This window comes from Cloeon dipterum, chromosome 3 (assembly GCF_949628265.1).
Source record: "Cloeon dipterum chromosome 3, ieCloDipt1.1, whole genome shotgun sequence".
NCBI lineage: Eukaryota > Metazoa > Arthropoda > Insecta > Ephemeroptera > Baetidae > Cloeon > Cloeon dipterum.
Window position 1 is genome coordinate 572,628 of NC_088788.1, and position 20,934 is coordinate 593,561.

Genomic DNA, 20,934 nt, shown 5'->3' on the forward strand with positions numbered 1-20,934 from the left:
GATAAAAGCGTGCAGGATGACAAAAAGTATTTTCACAACAGCGTCGGCCTTTGTTTATCTGGTCTCGTTCGCTCGCGCAGCCAGCCCGGCTTTCCATGATTTGCACCGTTTTATTAACGCTTTTTATTCTCGAGTAATCAGGCGGCCGGAGCTGGAGCACACACACGAAATAAATACATCCGCAAGTCGAGTCCAAATCCCATTATCTTGCTTTGCGAGAATCAATTCTCTCTCTCTCCCTCTGTTTCTCCCTTTCTGCCGCTGATAAATGAATCCGCCGCAATAAAACGCAAGCTTGCCGAGGGATTCGATTATTTTCCGCTGGCTTAATCCTTTAATATTCGCGCGCGCGAGCGTTTTATTGATTTTGCCTACCAGCCGCGCAGCGCACGACCCAAATACCTAGGGCGTAAATAAATTACGACCTCTCTTACACTGTGTTGTACGCGACAAAACGTATGATATTCCGCCATCAATTTTTCTGCTTCGGACGCGCCGGCACATAAAACGAGAGGCTCGGCAAACAATGGCCATAAAAGCAGCCTGCACTGGCTTTCCCCGCCGATAATTAATTTATTGCGCTCCATGTCCGTATATTTCGCAAACATTTTTATTTTTCGGTGATAAAGCTCTTTATTTTGAGCATGATTTAAGCACATCAGGGGGTGAAACCCTTTTAAATTTCAAGCTAATGCAAGTTCAACTTTTCAATTTTTTGTGTAATTGTTTTCAACGAAATGCTCACCGATTTGAGTCGATCGGAGGAGCAAACATTCACATTATTATAGCGCGTGTTCCAATTTAGGCACAGACTGGCGCTAATTTATCTGCGCGTGACATGAAATTATTGCCAATTTCGAGCGAGCGGGTGCAATTGCCGACAAATAGAGCCGCAATCGCAAATAACAGTGGCATCGGCCGTAAATAGTGGCCCGTTCAGTCAACAAATCGCACACAGCGCGTCAAGTTTGCACTTTGCAAATCGCGGTAAATTAGACGCAGGCGGGCAGGTAACGAAGCCGGGCTCGTTGGCCGCATTCGGGCCGATTCTACACAATTTGGCGCGCGCAGCAGCAGGCCAGGCCGCAAGACGAATGGCTGCAAACTCGAAAGCCCCTTTGCCTGCGCCCATGATATTTCGCCGCTACCATGCAGCCGTGAATATTTGAACAGCAAAGTTGCACGCTCTTATTAATTAAGGGATTATTATTTGACGCGCGCGCATTAATATCAGTTTATCTTGCGAAATAAATGCAGTAGTCGGCAGATGAACGCGTCTGACAGGTCGCTAATTAAAACCTCGAGCACATGTACACGGAACTTGGTGGTGCCGCGCGGAGACTTGGCAATAAATTTGCCGCCTCTCATCCCCAGCCTACTCTCTCGTGAGTGCGTGCGTGTGTTTTCGAGGGTGCCGCGCCGAAGATGGAGTTGAGCAAGAAGCATCTCGACGCCGCGGCCGCTGCCGCTGCCACGCCTGCTCGCCGCCAACAAAGGATGAGCGAAAAACGCTCCAGTCTCGCTGCAGACATGATTAAACACCCCTAATGTGTTACGTGCCCCGACATCACATTACGCCGCACGCGCGCACAATCATATTTGCATATTCCGCCGATTCGAGAGATGTCTAGTATTTTTGGAACAGCAGCATTTCGCTCACAATCAGGATCCCTCTGAAAATGTTGTCCTTAATTTAAATTAATTGTATTCTGGTTATGTATCTTTTCGATTGAAATTAAATGCAGGTTGCTCAGGATTTAGCGAGCTGTATTACGCCCTTTTAATGCAAAATGGTATTTTTATACAGTCTTAGTTAGCAAAATCGATGAACAGAGATTTGATTTTTGCATTTTTTTCTATAATAAGCTGAAATTTATTTACCTTCCTGTCCCGTCTGAGTGCTGACGATATGGTTATGTCAAGTTTTTTTCTTGCAATCTATTCTTGCTTAAAAGGAGGACGACTTCCATCCTATTTCCCTACAAAAAACGCATACTTGCCAATCAATTACTCAAATGCCGGGGCATCCAAGAATATCTTGCAATGCTTTCCTCAAAATTCCGCACGTTTTTTTTATTCCTTCTGAGATTTTTCTGGAACGTGTAGCGAGTACATTGGATGAATTGGCGGATGGACGCCGGTATGCAACCCGCGCCTTTTCACTGATCTGCGGCACAGCATCATCTGGTTCCGTGCAAGATTTTCCTAATTGTCGTTGAGTTTTGTGCGGTTTTGCTATTGAGTATCCGCAAGCTCCTTAGCTCTCTGCAATTCCGCGATTTCGTGAGTTACCAAGAAAACTGATTTTAACGAAGGCTTTACATATATTAAACAAGTAGCGCCTCGTCTGAAGTGCTGTTTCTCCTGTTCAACTTGCGGCATCATTTGGTTTAAATATAAATTTCAAAGTGGGAAGGCGTTGCCTCTTAGACCCATTCTTATCACACACAACGTGGAAATACAGAGAGCAGACCAACAAAAGCTAAAAGTGAGTGCTCCATCTGCGCGTCTCTCCCTGGCGTACATTTAATAAAAAAGTGTCTTACAACCCAACGTGCGCGGAGGCGGTCGCTTCGAAGAATTAAGTTTCTTTTTGCAGCAAAAATAGCGCTCCCGCAAATTAATTTTTTTTTCTCTTACCGTCCTCATTCCAGTTGAATACGTTTAAGAAAGAAAAGCTGTGCTCGCGTTGGAACAAAAAGCAGTTGCAGCAGCCTGGTCATTTGTCTCTGGCAGTTTATATATTATTATATTATTTGAAATCGCGCGCGCACCGCGACTCGTGAGAGATGCACACGACGCCGAGCAGATGTTGCACTCGCGCTAAGGACGCGCTTCATTTGCAATGCAAACCAGCCGAGCCGAGCCGCGCGATCACCGAGCAAATCTTGTATGATCCGTCCTCTTTAAAAGTTTCTTCAAGCTCTGCAGATTATTTGCACCAGCCTGTTAGCCTGCATGCTTGAAAACGCATTCAAATTGCAAACTTTCCTGATCTACTAATGACTCTTGAACCCTTAAGCGTGTTCTTTCTATCTAGGCTACACGCCGAGTGATGAATTATTTAACTGTGGCTTGAATTTAAATTTAATAGTTGACTCATTAAATTTATTTGAATTTCTTACTTGACTAAATAAAAAAATCGCGTATTTGTATATTTCCAGGGTTGAAGGGTGGTACATAGCACAGTGATACACATATTTAACTATTTTTTAATTTTACGGAGAAAAATAAAACTAAATTAAAGCGATCCGGAGAAGCAGGGCAGTGGGATTATTTCATGTTAGGGGCGGCAACACCCCGAATGGCCTGTTTAGCAACCGAAATGTATGCTGCGAGCAAGAGATGAGATTGCACGAACCTGTGGTTAATTTCACGGGGGATAAGCCAGGCTAGAGGGCATCCACACTTGAGGGGGCAGCCGAATAAATAATTACTCGGCGGCTAACGCGTAAGGCGCGGTGTTACAATTACACCTTGGACCATCGCTCACTCAGAGGCGCGAGAGGAAAAGGGACGCAGCTGGTGTGCAGTGCAGTGCAGGGGGCGTGCGAGCAAACTAAAGCAAGCAAAGCCATCTCCGCTCTCCGCCGCCGGCCTCAAGCAGTTTAACTTCTTGTTTCGCTAAACAAACGCGGCGCGCGTGCGAAACGGAATCGCTAATTCGCACCGGCGCTACTAATTGTGTGCACGAGTGTCGCGCCTCGCTTCCGCTCTCTCGCAATTGCAGCGATTTTGGAAAGAGCAGCTGCCGGCCAGCCTCCTTTAATCCCATTTTATTCGCCCGAGGCGCGAGCGCTGCCGAGCCGAGCCCAAACTTTGCCAAACTGCTCTGGGACGCATCCTACGAGTTTCTCAAAGTAAGTGAAAGTAAAGTTTAGTGGGTCATCAAGTGCATCGTGGATCCCGGCAACCCTTGCGTGCACTTCAAAGTAGGCTCAAATTGCGCGTATAAAATTATTTTGCCGCACCCGCTGGCAGCCAGATTATTGTTTGCCTGCTGCGCCCTCGTTTCCCCAGGCCGACACATTATCTTGAGACTGCAACTGTGCAAAAAAGTGAAGCAAATACAAATGGACGGAATTTTCAGAGTATGCCATTTCAGCATATCCTAGTTTTTTATTCAAAAAATACAAAATATATTTACTAACCATCATTATTTTTCCAAACTGCATTTCTCCAGGAAAAATGTAGCTAGTTTATTTAATCGATGGAATGAGTTTTACATGAATTTGTCACGGCCATTTGGAAGGCTAGCAAACAAATTACAGCTGTTTCCACCGAGATGGAGATTAATTATCTGATCACTTTGTGATTTGGAATTTCGAGGTGCGGCACGCGTGTGTTTCGATGCAATCTCGCGGCGGGCGGCACAAGGGTCCACGCTCTCTCGTTTGCATATCTCGCGTATTATGCTAATGCGTGCGTCCGCCGAGCATTAAAGTAAAATGCTTGTATTCAAATGACATACGCGTTTATATTAATTCAGCGGCTGACATGCTTTTCGGCAATTATCGTGTGTCATTTCGCTTGTTGGCTCGTCGTCGTGCCGCGCACATTTAATGGCCGATCGATCGGCGGTGCGCACTGCTGAGTGTCTTTTAAAATTTTCCCCTCGGGGTGGGACGCACGGCAAGTCGGAGGCGAAGATGATTGCTGTAATAACGTGGCCGGTGAGTCGCCTAATTTTATTGCTGCCGCCTGCAATTCGGAACAGATAAATATGTAAACAAGGCTGGCTGCGATGAAAATCCACCTTGCTTTTTTATTCCCCGGTGCGATCGGTTGCGCAATATCAAATTCAATTCGGTGACAACAAGCCCGGGCACCAATTTGCAATTAACGAGCGCGCGCCTATTTTTTCAGCGCGGCAGTTAACGCGTCCGCCCGCCCGCCCGCCCTTTTGTGCAATATACGTGCTCGCGCGCGCGAGAGCGGTCATAAAGCGGGGCAAATCCATTGACAAAAACCGCATAACGCATTCATCCAACAGCTTTCGGCCATAAAATGCTCTCATCAGGCAGGCAGGCGTGTCTGGATTTTACTGCCGCGCGAGCGCGTCCTCGCTGCACGCGAAAATATGATGTGCAGTATAGTATCGCCAAGTTTTTACTGCCCCGCTAGCAAGTAATTAGGCACAAACAAGCCGTAATTGTCTCTCTCTCTCTCTCTCCGCGAGGGCACGAGTTCGTTAGGCGCAAATTTAAATTTGAAAATAAAAAAGCTCGCTAATTCGCGCGGCAGTTAATTTGGGGGCGGCGGGCGATGAATTACGACCAGTCGGCGGCGGCGTAATAAAAGAATTTATTATATTGCTCGCGGCTGGCACGCGAGCGAGCGAGCGAAGGGGCGAAAGGGTTGTGCAGGTGGCCGGCCGGCTTGCGGAGCAGAGCAAAGCAAAGGAGATGAAAAAGTTGCCAACACCGTCACACGCGGCACTTGGCCTTGCTCCAGCGCTGGAAGCTGGAAGCTGCGTTCGCACAGACGAAACCCGATGATAAATCACCGCTCGAAATTAAACTTTCGCACGAGAGCCAGAAAGTGAGTCGCTTTTTCGGCCCACCGCAGCAAATGCAATTTTTCCCGCAGATTTCAGATACGAGTGCGTGCTGGCGGATGGCGGATGCGCGACCCTATCCGAGGCAACACCGCCCACCACGCTCATAATTTATCGGCATCTCCTTTCTTGCATATCATTAAAGATTTCCATTCCAATTTTTTCCAGCAAAGTTTTCCCCGCGTGCGGGATAAGAGTTAGAACGCTTTGGGTTTGGATTCGTCTTAATACAATTTCAACGATCGAATGGTTCATTTCCCGCGAGATCGAGCGAATTTTTGTCGAAGCAGCAGCAAAGTGTCGGGATTTTTTTTAATTACTTCTCGGTTAGAGTTTGATAATATTTACTTGCTCTTCCGATTATTATAGAGCTATAAGCAAAAAAACTTGGAGGGACAGTTAAAACGTACATATATGGAAAGCCAAGAGAAATATTGAACGAGGTTTAATTAACGTAAATTGAACGATAAAATTGTTAATTTCACTTCAACATTGATCAAGAGACGGTCACATACATATTTATATCTGGTCATTGGAGCTAAAATGTGGTAAACAGACCAGCAAAAACGGAATTCTTGTATACTCTTTAATCTTCTGCTGCTCCCAATCTATACATTTTTTCCGCCAAAAAGGGTAAATAAAAGCCGTGAATTTTTCTACCCTCCAGTTTTTCCTCGTTTCAGACGTTAAATCCTTTTTTAGGCCTCGTTGAATTTGATTATGGTATAAAAGGATAAAAGCCATTCATTTTTTTGTGGTTTTCCTGCCACTTGCGACGCTCCAACGTCAACACGATACCCGGAAAATGTGAGTGTTTCCGTGACTTTTTCAAATTAAGGGTTTTTTATTCACATGATCGCGTTAGTACGTGAACTAAAAATCGTATAGAAGTGTAAAAACTCTACCTCACTTTCTCAGCTCTCCATTGTTGGAATTATTTAATGTAAGTCCTCATAAAAATACGGCGTCTCGTGCACTTTTTCGCACTTCTGCGTGGGCAAATGATGCATTTACCCGTGCAGACATGTCCAATGGTAAATTGGCGTGTAGCGAGAGGAAGATAAAAGCAACATTTAAATTTATTGCATCGTCAGTTTGTTACGGCGTGTGTGGATGTAAATTCAAATAGAGCGGTTGTTTTGTTTGCAGACGCTGAGCACCAGAACGTGATCCGGCACAGAAACGGCCGGAGTCTGCGGACGGGCGACGCCAACCAGCTGAGTCCGTCGGGAGTGCAGCCGGCTATATTCGGCACGGAGAACTCGAGCGTTGTCATCGCCAGCATCGGCAGCACCACCGTCTTGCCGTGCACCGTCAAAAAGTTTGGAAATGGAGTGGTAAGTCGCAAACACACTTTAATTAAATCCCGCCCGCCCACCCGCTGATAACTTTGAGCGCGAGACGAAACCGCAAATTATTTGCACAGCCGCCGCTCTGCAAGTAAATTAAACTCGTGGCCCGCGTCGCAAAAATGTGAAGCTCGGAAACACTCGAAATGGAATGGACTGCCCTATTCGGGCTAAACAAAAAACAGTAAAACAAGAACTCGACACCTCTGACGCGGGGATCAAGCAAGCTCAGCGGCTGCTCACTCAATTTTGCGATACCGCATCCATCTCGACGCGCGAGACACATCTTTGACAGTTTTGTCGGATGCTGTGCGCGTTGATCACCGCCCTCGCGCACACACGCAACAGCCCATTCTCTCCGTCTCTCTTCCCCGAGTCGGCCGGCCGGCTAGTCCCCGGGATACTAGTGAGGAGCGCGCAGCATTTTAAAACCCAAAAAATCGAACTAAAAATGTTCTATGGGCTCAAAAATTCCCAAATTTGGTATGCATGTTCGCGTTTGTTATGCGCATTGGGTGAAACTATTGGCTATAACTTTTAGGCTCGCGTTTCGAAAATATCGCCAATTTTCGATATCCTCCGGCACATTCACCCGACACAACAAAAGTTGGAAATCAACGAGGCTACTGAATCAAATTAATAAATTTACATACCCGTGGAAGTCTGGCATCGGGGGACGAACTCAATAGCTTTCACGTTCAGAGTAGATGTATTCATTTTGTCGATTTTTGATTTTAATAAAAGCAACAGGTAAAACGCAGCGAAGAATATTAAGAGACTTGTACCATCCACAACGTTCCGTGCTGCAATGAGAAACACACAGCATTCCTGCCACCCCCACTCCGACCCCCTTTTACTTCACACAAGGGATGGGCGGTTCATTTTCATAGTACCGGTACTAACAGTACCGATACCAAAAAAAGGACTCTAGTACCCGTCAAGAAAGTACCGGTATTTAGTTAAGATCGATGTTCCACAAAAGTAGGGAGAGTTTCAAACTTAGCTGACTATTCTTCTGCTCTTGCCACCCTTGTTTTTTGGTTTCGACGAAAGGTTCGCTGCTTCTGGCACCTCCGCTGGTAAGATGCACTTATTCTTTGACCTTAGCACTCTCCTCCCCTGGGCTGGGCTACCCCTGGATTCTGGCTCCGTGTTCGCCACCACATTTTTTTTATTAACTTTGAATAATATGAAGCAGATTGCATCCCCCTGCATTGGTATCTATCCCATACAAAGTTTATTTTTCATTTAATGAAGCACTGGCAAATATTGAATTAAAATTCATAGCATTAATTATTGATATGATATCTTTAATTTAATGAATTAAATAATATGAAATGAATTGGTTGAAAGATTACTTTAATTTCTCTGAGAGCCTTTGTGGAAATAGTTAGATCCCTTTTTTTATATTGTCTTGTGTTATTTGGGTTATTTGAATTAATATTGGTTTCACCGAAAGCGGTTCTATCGGTAGACAATATTTTTTGGAAAATTGACCTTCCGTTCGGCATCGCGGTGGTTATTGAATGAAAACCGGTCAAGATTAAACCATGGCATGCATCGGCTTCACCGCGGTAGCCCCTCGTTTTCAGAAACCGTGGTCAGGCGCGGCAAGTATTACGCCGCACCAAAGTTCCGATTCAAATTCAGAAATAGAAGCTTGCAATTAGGATTTGCAACGGGCTTAAAAGCTTAAAAATATGTTTGTTCCTTATGAATCATTAAAACTATTTTTAATCTGTAAATATTTTGTGTTGCACTAATCCAAATCAGATTCAAAGATAAATTAATTGATTAAAATTAAGTGAACTTTAAAAAAATTTAGCTGATAACAGACAACAATACTATGTGCTATTTGAAGAAACAAATTTTTTATCAAACCGCTCGCAGTCTATTTTATATGGTTGTATATTTAAATTGTTGTAAATATAACGTAATTAATTAATATCTCTGCTCCTGTTGGGTTAAGCTTGGTGCTGAATATAACTAAAAAATTCCAAAATAAAACAAATAAATCAAATTCGAAGATTCTACACCAATTAGCACCGGAATTATGAAATATTTGGTTTGCAGCAAAATTAATCTAGCTCTGCTCTCTAACAAGTCAAAGCGGTGTGAACAGGATCGTTGGTTTTCATTAAAAAAAATCATATTTTCTCATTTACTCGTTCTATATTTCATTGAATAAAATGATGCTTTACAAATACGATTAAAATCTAAAGTCTCTATCTCAAAGTTATTATGGATTTATTTGATGAAGCTTAAACTTTTGATGAAATCCTAATTTAATATTTTGAAGTCAATCTAATTGCTGTTCTGGCTCATGCAATAAAATATAAATATTTTAAGAAATAGCTGTAATGTGTACAAACAAAGTTCAGGTGTCATTTTCTAAAGCATTTTGTTTATAAACTCGAAATTAATTAAAATCACACTGAAAATCGGACGAGGAACGAGAGAAACTGTTTGGCTTAATATTTCAGATTATGATTGTACAATGCATCAGTCTAGGAATGTAAAAACATTAACAAAAGGTGGGGGAATCCAAGGGTAAACAGCAGGGAGCGTTTAAGTTTAAAGGGAAATGAAATGACCTGAGTGAGAATTCTCCGTGTGGCACCAGCCTCTATAGATTGTTCAGCTGTTGGCCGGAAACGCCGTCGAGCGCGCGCTCGACAGATATTCTCTTTTAGCTGTTTCTACCACAACAGGGTCGAGGTTCGGCCTTACCCCACCCCTGTACCCTTTCCTCTGCGCAAGAGCAAGAGCGCTAATGCGAAAATGGCACACGCGCATTAATCGAAAGCAACAATTTGATTTTGAACAAGGGGCTCGCACGAACAGAATTTAGCCTTTAAGGCGCTTCAATTTGAAATTGTTGTAACTCATGCCGAAAGGTGCAAAAATGTACAAGTTAAAACTGGAAGGCTTGGCTGACACGAAGTGGTATTATTTGCTCATTAAGCAAAACCACCAAAAGAAAATCCAGTTTATTTTGATAAGGGACTAGAAATTGAAGATTTCGAAGCAGTCATGATGTCACAGGGTTTTTAATTTTCAACAATTAGTCTGGCCGGGACTTCAGTTACGGAATTTGAAAGTTAGGTTTTTAGGTTGCCTTTATATCGAGTCCCTGAACATTCTCGTCGTCAGAGGAGGGAGAGCGAGAAAGCGCCATGAGGGGTCATCGTTTCATCATGAGTGCATTTTGCTCTGCCGTCACTCAAAACTTGTTTTTAAGGAAAAATAAAATTTTAATGTTGGTGGCGTTATTTGAAATTGAATTTGCAGCCTAGTTTTGTTGTAAACAACTTTCCTGCTAAAAGCAAATCCCTTAAAAGCAAATAAGAACAAAACGGAGCTCGCTTCCGCGAATAGTCGTGTCTTTCTTTTGTTCTCCGCGCTTTGATATTGCAATTTACAAACTTGCAACGTTGAGAGCGTTCATCAAAGTTTTCCCCCTTTTTTTCCCCTCGTCCATTACAACGCAACACAAAAAAGAAAGTAATATTATATAGATATAAACGCCGGCTGAATGGCTGAATGGCAGGGATGATTAGTACAACAGAGCACAGGCAATCGATTTTCTTTCTTGCCTGAATGATGGAATCGCGTCGTCTCTTGCTTTATTCGCGAGTTGACCTAAAATTTAAAGCTCTTGTGCTGCTAACAAGTTTGTTGCATTTTATCGAACGGCGCTGACAGAGTTGCTCAGAAGAGATGTACGTATAGCGGTACACAATTCAAAGGAAATTAAATTTTCATTTGACTCGCGCAGAGAGGAAGAACGGCTATAATACACGTAAAAGGCTACAAACGTAACGCAATAAAAGACAAATCGGATTTTCGCCTCCGCCGCCGCTGCGCCGAGCGCATTTTTGTGACGTAATCAAATCTGAAAACTGGCTCGCTCAAAGATCAATGATGTAAATCATTATTTATAAAAAGCAGTTCTGCTTTCACATCCAACTCGCGGCGCAAGCTCTAACTTTCGACTTTCACGAATATTATCGCGCGCGAGCGACCGAATCCGCGTACACGTCTTCTTCGCTAAACTCAACATCTTCCCGTGTTGTTTTCCCGATTTGCACACAACCGAAGAAATGGAGGACGAAAAATCCGCGTGTCCTTGCGACCGGAATAAATTTATTTATTTAAAAAAAATCGGAAGCGAGGACATTCTCCGTGTTGCAACCGAACGATACACGCTTTTGCTGAAAATTAAAAACCCCTTCTTCTCTCAAATACGAAAAGAGAAAGTTGATTACCAATCAAAGGTTAAAATAGAACGGCATTTCATCGTTTTTTATTTTATCTGCTGCCCATTTAATAAAAGAAATAAAATATTGTGTCGCTTTCATCATTTTGCCTAATAATTTAAAATTTTTTTTCAGGCCTGTGTCTGCGTACGCGTTATTTTTCCGAGACACGCAGGCGGCGATCAAGACCTCGAATCCAAATGCCAGCTTTGGCGAAGTTTCCAAAATCGTGGCCAGCATGTGGGACGGACTGGATGTCGATAACAAAAACGTAAGTTGTTCACTCGTTAGAAATGCGCACTTCCAATTTCTAACGCGACTTCCTTTTCAGGTATACAAGAAAAAGACAGAACTGGCGAAGAAGGATTACCTCAAGGCCTTGGCTGCTTACCGCGCCACGTTGGTTTCAAAGGTCAGTAAAGTCATTCAAATAATTCAAATTAAGCGTCTTGGTTATTTGTTTTTAATTTTATATTTTTGTTTCTGTTATTTCACCTTGATTTAGACTGAATCTGATAATTTAACGTATAATTAGACTGAGGATGTCCTTCAGTTTTGAGACTTTGCTGATATCAGTATCGTGGGATTATCCGCAGACATTCACATTAAAAAGGGATTCCCAGACATGTGCTGCGAGTTAAAATTAGTCCTTTCCTGCGGACCAAGCTATAAAAATGTCCTTAAATAGCAGTCCTCTACTGGATTTATGGTTGATTTAGAAGTGGGAAAAACCAGTCAATCTGGAATTAAGCGCAAAAACCGCATCGAACCGGTAGCAATTACAGTAAACCAATACGTGTCTGTGGAAAATCGCGAAAATGTGATGATCCTGCCTCTTTAAATTATTTTTACATAATTTTAATCTGTTTTAATAATCTTATCTGAACTCTGGAATGACTCCTGGCAGGCTCCCTGCGTCAAAACAATCCGATTTAGAATTTCTCACTGTTCGAAAGACTCCGAAAATTTTTAGGCAACATTTTTCTTATACCTAGAAAATAATTTAACATGCCGTATTTTCGGTATTCCAAAATTTAATATTAAATCGGAAATTACTCGAATTTTTAAAAATTCGAAATAAAGATAATTGATTATTTCTCCTTACTTGAAATCTGATTTTATTTCTTTAAAAAAGCGTTTCCCTAAAAGGTTTCATTCACTGTTAGACGTATCTCGATGAGAGAAATTTGAATCTGCCTAGAAAATGTGGTCAAGCGCTTCAAATTTTCGAATAGGAACTAAATTGATTATTCCAAACTATTTATTGCATCCAAAAATTGAAATAATTTCCACCCTGTTTCGATCCAATTGAATTAATTCGTGTGTAATTTGTCAGGAGGGCAACGCGGACGGCTCGGGCATGGTGCAGCAGCCGCACGTTCCTGCGCCGATGCAGCAGCCACCGCCGCCGCACCAGCAGATGCAGCAGATGTACTACAACCCCCAGCAGCCGCAGTACGGGCAGCAGTACCCTGGCCAGCAGCAGCAGCAGTACCAGCACATGCAGCAGCAGCACGAGATGATGGGCCAGGCGCCCCTCACGCCCACTTTGGCCCCCGAGCACACGCGGCAGCACCAGCAGCAGCATCAACAGCAGCAGTACGCCCAGCAGCAGCAGCAACAACAACAGCAGCAACAACAGGAGCAGCAAGCGAGGCACCACCTCGATCAGCAAAACCAGATGCCCCCAGATAATCAGGTGCGCAATGACAATTTCTTAAATACTAAATAAAACCCACGCAATCGATGCCTCTCGTCTAGCCGCATCTTTTGAGACCCTTTACGGCCCTTTTTGGCCCATAGGGGGCCCACAAAAAAATTCAAATCGTTTTTTTGGCTTTTTTACCAGTCTGCCGAGCTCGGAGCATGACGAGTCTCATGAAGTCCAATCGGGTTTATTAACACACCGTTCGACGCGAAATTTAATGGGCATCAATTTAATTTTTAGTTTTGCCCCATCAGACCCACAGGGCCGGAGCTATTAATTTTTAAAGTCCGAAAAACGTTAATTTTCGACATTATTTCGTGTTTGTGAGTCTCGATAGGGCTGTGCTGCCCTGCGTTCAAAACTATATGTCATGGGCAGTTAGTAAATAATCAGGCGGATTTTCCGCGCTCTCAGGGTCCGAGATATTCAGGTCGGAAGGAAAAAAAACACACTCCTGATTAACATGAAGCAAAAAGTTGAGAAATTTCAAAAGTATTCCCGGAACCTCAGTTTGGGGAATTTTCTGACTAAAATCAATTGAAAAGACCAAAATTGGAGCAAAATTTGGTTGCTTTATTACTTTCTCGGGTTCTAAACATCAGAAATGCAAACAGCTGGCCGTTAAAAAATGTTTCGAATGAAAAAATTAAATTAAAATTAATTTTATATAAAATTTACGGCAGCCGGGTTTTGGCTATTGAACGTCTAATGCGTGTCATATACCAATTCAAAAAAGGTTTTAACCCGTCCTGCATTACAACCTTCTAACTGTGTTCAAAACAGGAGTGTCAAATTGCAAAATCCCAGATTAAAAAAATTGCGATGGTTTAAAATTTTCACTTTTTGACTCAAGGGGATAAATAGGGGTTGGAGGTGAGCACCCCAGAAACTATTTAGCACACCAGGGGAAGTCAAGCAAAGTCGAATGGTATTCAGTTTTTGTATATCTGGCCCTTAGAACCCGAGATTCGGAAGTCCGAACATTTGCAAAAATTGAAAAATTCGTCTTTCTTATAAATTAAAAAATTATTTTCTCGAAAACGAAGTCGAAATCCACCTTGAAATTTCTACACAAGTTCCCACGTACCCTGATACATCTTTTGAAGAGTGTTCTGGATTTTTAAAGTACAGCCCTGTTTTTTAAAATTAAAAAAACACCCAGAAATTTTCGAAAATGAGCCTTGGTTACCTTTGACCTTGACCAATGACCTAAAATTTAGTGTTCATTTGATCCGGCTTTACGAGAAGAGTTGAACGCACACCTCTACTTTTAAATTGCGTGCTTCCTTAACATTTAAGTGTTTTGGTTATTCTTTTAATTACGACAAACTGACTGGAATTGTTGTTTTTGATTATTTCAGGGCTGGAACACGCAGCCGATTCAGATCTGCGTGAGGAGCGGCTGCCACAACTGGGCAATCAGCAACGCCGAGTGGCAAGACGAGTACTGTTCCAATGAGTGCGTCATCTCGCATTGCAGGTACGTGTCTCCCCTGCTTCAAAACAATTCCCCCGAACATCATTTCATTTCATTTCATTTGTTCACCATTCACATTTTTTAATTTCATTTCTCTCCCCTTCCATTTCATCTTCAGGACGGACCAGGTCACATCCGTGCAACATGATCAATTTCATGATAGCGATTTAAATTTGCCAAATGATGAGGGTATCTTCTAGGAAAACGTGTGTTTTTTCGAAAGAATAGCTCGTTGTTTTGCAACTTTCAGAGGAGTATAATGCCCATTTTGATTTCTACGCATTAAGCAGACAAAGTTCTGCTGATTTTTATAACAACTCCAAATTGGAAAATTGTGGTGATTTCGTTACTGCCGAACCAAATATTTTCACGGGAACAACTCTTCTGAACATTTTTAATGTAGCATTGTTAAGAAATTCCTAAAAGAGTAACGGCTGGCAGATATTAGGAGCTTTTGGCAATCTGTTCCTGGCTGCCCAATGTCTTAGAAGGCGAATCTCGAAATTCAATGCTCAAATAGCTCATCGGGCTGGATTTTGCACCGTTCCAGTTGCTCAAATACTTCGATACAGGGAAAAGAAACTGGTCACAGGTTAAAAATTAAATATTAGGAGCAGTAGCAATTTGAGAAAACCGTGTTTAAAGGTCGAGAACGTGTTTTATGCGCTTACGTTCGGACAATTTGCGTCTGGTTCAAGTACAAAAATTATACTTTTCTAGTCTAGCAATTCAATCAAAAGACTTTTCAGAACAGGGCTGTGTAATAGGACTCGCTCTTATCCCATTTTATTTGGACTAGATCAGAGATTGCCTAAATCGAATGTGATATAAAAAAATAATTAAAATAAATATATTAAGTATATTATTGGTGAGTTCTCAGCCAGCTGCCAGCGACGGCTTAAAAATGGCTTGTAGCCTTTCTGGCCGCGGCTGAGACCTCTGTGTAAATAATTTGGTTTTCATAGAATTAAGAATTTATTAATTAAGGACAATCATATATTGTATTCGGTTAGATGGGTGGTGGGTGCAGGCCAATGTCCAATTTGGCTCTCTCACTGCGGATCACGAAGGGGGTGTCCGTCAAGAAATCTCCGGTCGAAACCCGGAGAGTGGCAGCCCTAATCTCAGTGTCTGTTTTGTAACGCGCGTGTCCAGGGGAATTTGTGCGTTACTATCTGGCGCGGCTTGAAGAGCCAGCGCCCAGATCTCGCCTATGTTCTGTTTTGGGCTGCGGGAACTCTCTCGTGGGAGTTCCCGCGATTAAACTGAATTTGAACTCTTTCGGCCGGTCTACGGCACCCAGAGCCGGGCACTCGCCTTGGTCGATCTCGTGGTCGACAGGCGGTGTCCTCGAACTCCGTCACTGTCAGACGGACAGTGCTCAAATGCGGAGGATTACGTAATAAATGCATTGCTTTAAGTCAAACTTACTATTATTCAGGACGGTCTCAAACAATTATACGACTCCCTTATAATTTGAACACTTGAGTATTTATTTTAATCAGAGACGACGGCCTAGCTTACCACCACCCCGCTCGCTAGCGCACACAGGGGTCGCGTTATACATAAGGGGGCGGATCACGGCAACGCAACCTTGAGAAAAAATGGCAACGCTGGGCATAAGGCAAGCATTGTACAGCGTTTCAAGGTCGAGCTAAAAAACGGTGCCGTGATCCGCTCCCTCGTAGACATGGTCAAACAAAAATCGATTTTTAATATCGATATTTTTTGACGATATTGATTTTTATCGATGTTTTTTGTGGCTTACTGGGGCGGATCACGGCACCGTTTTTAGCTCGACCTTGAAACACTGTACAATGCTTGCCTTATGACCAGCGTTGCCATTTGTTCTCAAGGTTGCGTTGCCGTGATCCGCCCCAATATAGGTTATACAGGACGATATTTAAGCATCGATATTTTTTCGGATGATTTATATCGATAGTCAAAAACATTTGGCGATGACTGTTTCCATGTTGTGGACCTTTCAAGAATGCCGATTTCGATTAAATTAATGTTATTTTTCGCTATTTCGCAGTGGATTGGCAGCTGGGTTTGTAAACTTTAGAAGTTCCATGTGAGTGCGTGCAACTCAGATGGCCACATTTCATGACATTCAACGAAATGCAAAATGTAGTTAATATCACTCACCCGATGGTCGCAAGAAGACAGGTTTCCCGGGGATATAAACGGCTGCTTCGGCGTTCAGCGAAGAGCCGGAGGAAGCAGCCATTGTTTAAATTTCAAATTTGTCCAGTGGTAAAATAATACTTTGTGCGAGCTGATGCTACTCCTAACGCTGTCAGACTCGCAATGCTTTCGGAGGTATTCAGCCCGGCGATCCACGTTCGCCCCCCCCCCCCCTCCAGCCAGTTGGCTCGCATTGTTAAGGCACTCTCAAGAGAGTCAAAGCAATGTGAGGTATTTGAGCTGTTCGGAGATCTAATACTGGCTACCCAATGTCGGAGATGGCAAAAAGTGGTTAGTTTGGTGACTCGAAATGCTCAAATTGCTCAACGGGCTGGTTCGTACCTTTCCAGCATGCGTGATTTGGCTTCACGGGACGAATTTCTAGCGTTTTAAAAAAAATTCCACGGTGCGGAGGCAAGTGGGCTGGGTCCCTGTGCGGCCTGGTGCGCCCATGTTATCCGTTCGTGGTGTTATTGGGACATGTGGGACCCAGGTTTCAGCAATCGTGCTAGTGCAGTGCGCGCCCTTCCCGGTCCTCGGACAGGGATAAAAAGAGCAAAAAAATATATATTCACTTCGGATCTAACCTAACCATAACTAAGCCCCGCCTTCTGTTTCTCACCGGCAAAAGAAATATAAAATATATAAATTAAATGGTTCTTGACTTGTCGGTCGGAACGTCTAAATTTATAAATGTTTGAAAATTCGCCGATTTTGAAGCTGTGCAATAAACTTGTGCGCATTTTAAGCATGCGCAGTATGTTCAAATCGCTTCTTTATCTCTCAGGGAGGCTGAAACTCATCACTGCGCATGCGTGACCCAAATCAAAACCTTCTGCGCAGTCGTAATTCCCACCGGGGGCCAAATTGCGATCCGTGTTTGTTTCCCGCCGGTCAGAAGCCAATGTTTTGTCTTAAGATAGGCGGCCACAGAAGTGTCGAAAAAGAGGCGTGTCAGAAACCAAAACCGTTTCTGTAATACAACAAATTTGAGTGTCTATACACAAATTAGAAACACGAGTCGCTATAGGGCTTATTTGCATCGTGATTCAGCCGTAATTAATGGACCATTAGAGAGTAAATAATGTGTCTAGGTTAATTATATTATGGCATTTATTTCTATAAATATTTCATTGAACGCCGACGTATGAATTTAGTTCTGTTATCGACCAGATATTTCATACATTCTTGTATACAGCGAGTACTGCGAGCGGTGTGTTCGAAGGGCCGGGTATTTTTTTGTTACCTGAAGATGCTCGGGTAAAACCGGTACCAGGTAATTTATTCTCTCGTCGGGCCGGGTTTGGGAGGGTTCGGATTTAGTCTGCCAGGTGCGGGCATTTTCTTAAACCCGATTACCCTCCAACCAGGAAAGAACTCAAACCTCCTTCTTATGATGCGCTCTCAGAACAAATTCCAATGCATTGAAATTTTATTGCACATTTTTGTTCAATCGGAGAGCAAAAAGGGCTGAGTGGGCACGGCCGTGGGGAAAATCCGCATTTAAAAATATGCAATGTGGTGGTTAAATGCGTTTTTTTCAGTCCTATCTGTGGGAGCGCGACGCAACTCGGGTGCCGGGGCCCTCGCGGAATTACTGGCAAGGGAAAAATCGAGATTTTCGCGGTGCGGCCGGCGCCGACGGTCTACTATTATCAAAGTCCCCGCGCCCAAAGTTTTTTCGCGGGAATTTTGGCCACCGGCGCTGCCAACACATCGTCGGCGTCCCGCAGCGGTCGCGGTGCCGGAGGGGCTTTAATCGATTTTTACCACTGCGGTATAGGGACAACGGTCGCGCGCACGCACTTTCGCGCCCTTCTGCGTCGAGCGCCGACGCTTGCAACCAACCGTGACCCCTCGGGGGTAGTTCACGTGCGTGGCGGGATGCTCGCGCAGGAGGTCGGCGCCGCACCAAAGCGTCGCTTCACGCGTAAACGGCGCTCGAAGTTGCGTCCGCATTTCGCGACGGGCCCATAGCAAAGGGTCGCTCGCTCGCACTTTCGCGCTCTTCCGCGACGAGCGCCGACCCTCCCATCCCTCCGCCACCCCGTAGACCGTGGATCACCCCGATGCCCCGAAGATCGCAGACGCGGTCGGCGCCGCACCGTTTTAAATGAATGTGTTTTTAAATGAATGAAATTTAAATATTTGGAGACGCCAAACTATAATTGAAACTTTATTTAAAATCATTCAATTTAGCCTCTGTTTACAAATGATGTATTTTAAAATTAGAGACCGCATTGTAGAAAAGTTGTAGTCGGATCATTGGAACACACAAAGTAAACTGAACTACTGATTAACTTTATTCACCATTTGAATAATATTTATTACAGTGTATGGTTGATTGGGAGGAAATTATTGTTTTATTTACTGTCAGAATATATCTATTAATTGGAAAGTTAGAATAATAGTTGAAGTCAATTTTGGGAAAGATGAGATAAATCGAAAGGGATTGTTTTGGACAGTTGCGTCAATGTAGAACTAGGTGTGGATTTCTAACCAGAGCAGCGTCTGAAAAGAGTCACTTTCCTTTGCCATGCACAGCTCTCAGGTGGGCAAGCAGTGCTCCACTGCTGTCATACCTTTGGCCACAAAAGGCGCATTCGTATTTGTCATCTTCTTGAACTTCTGTGTTTCTTTCCTGGGCATGGAGGGCATTCTGGCCAGTTTCACAAAGCGGCCCAAGAGTGTTGCTTTCCAGATTTGAAGCACAATCAAAATCTGGAATATTATCACACCAATAAATGAGTTTGAAACTGTGGAGCTTGTTGAAAGAGTTGTGTTTTATAAAAAATTACTCACACTGCTTAATAAAATCAAGCATCGTCTCACGAGCAGGCTCAAAAAGAGGACACTTATTTTGTCCGTGGTTGGTCATTTGCTAAAAATCTGGGAAAAAATATTTTAAGGATTTAAAATGGTCATATCTACTGTCGGAAAATTCATTCAGTATATATATGCAAGAAAAATATAAAATACCTGGAGTCTTTGAAGTTGAAGATAGCTGGTCGGAAAAGGCTGTTCCGTTTCGTCTATTATACAGTAAGTCTGGGTTTTGCTCTATTTCTTTTTTGGCTAATCGAAAAGATGCAACTCTCGAAAACTAATTGGAATCGGGACTGAACCTCTCTGATGCTCGGTTGAGAATAGAATGAATGTGGAGAGGGACACACTTTTTCAATAGTATACCTTGGTGTTTCCACAAAGCAAACAAACAAAACTTGAGTGTTTGCTAACGGTGCAAAGGTCAAATTTATATACATGGAATTGGATGGAAATTAGAATCATTTTTGCTGATTGTTTAAAATTAATTGCCAATCAAATAACATTCTGCTGTTTATGATTTTTAATCCAGGTCAGAAAATATAAATGAAAATGGTTTTAGCATGACATTTCGCGATTATATACAAATGTACAACGTAAATTTATATAGATACGACTATTTTGAATGGATATATTAATATGTACTTCCAAATTGGACGGTCAAAAAATATAGGTGACTAAAAATTAACAATGCGGTAACATCTTTATAAATGGAATTTCCTCGTATTTTTTTTTTCAATTTCGCCGCCTCAAAGGCATCAAAGTCGCAAAAATATTTTGAACATGCCAAATAGTTTATTACTTTAAAAACTTAAAGGTAACGATCTTTTTATTGTTCTCGCGTAGACGAAACACTTACAAAATATATTCATTTCCCCCTTTTCAAATACGCTCAGTATTACTATTAAAAACGGTAAAAACCTACTATTAGCCAGTTTGAAATTGAAAAAAAATATTGACAAATCTTGCTAAATATAAAACTAATTACATTTTCGTTCGGATTATTTGTATGATGATCCGATTGAAACAAATTTGTTTGGCGAAGAGCAAACGCCAAAATTATTTTAGTGGCCAACGATTTCATAATGTTATCAGCAAGAGACAAATTAAAAACCATAAATTTAAACTGAGTCTTACAATAATTTTATTCACTCTTATTGAACGGAAGCTTTCTACGGCGATTGGCTGAATCGATTTTGGTTTTCAGCACGACAAAAGAAATTACATCAAGTGAAGAATGCACAGTGTCTGGATTGGGTCTAAAATCGCAGCGGAAGTGCCTTAAAACTAAATTTTTATGAAAGGCACCATCTGTTAGCGGCTTTAAACACTAAGGGTTTGCACAACTGCCTGGTTATAAAAAACGGTAACATATCTTTGAACCACACATCATTAAATGCATATAATTCAACAAATCTCTGCTTTATGTGGTGAAATGGACGGGTTGGCCGGGGTGCTCACGACTGATGTGATTCATCAACGCCGTTTTGCTGGGAAAAGATCTGCCACAGTATCTGCATATGACTGCTCTGTAGCCTTGTCTTCTCTCCCTTCCTAAGTCGTTGCGTCCCATT

The 20,934-nt window shown here is 42.7% G+C and overlaps 1 protein-coding gene across 1 annotated transcript; it reads left to right on the forward strand.

Moving 5' to 3' along the window:
• The first annotated feature begins 6,581 nt into the window (after nucleotides 1–6,581).
• On the forward strand, nucleotides 6,582–14,435 carry LOC135940648 (thymocyte selection-associated high mobility group box protein TOX-like). The gene is made up of 6 exons (XM_065485619.1): nucleotides 6,582–6,591; nucleotides 6,707–6,878; nucleotides 11,301–11,436; nucleotides 11,497–11,577; nucleotides 12,502–12,864; nucleotides 14,235–14,435. The coding sequence occupies exons 1-6, from the start codon at nucleotides 6,582–6,584 to the stop codon at nucleotides 14,433–14,435; spliced, it is 963 nt and encodes a 320-aa protein (XP_065341691.1).
• The last annotated feature ends 6,499 nt before the right edge of the window (nucleotides 14,436–20,934 follow it).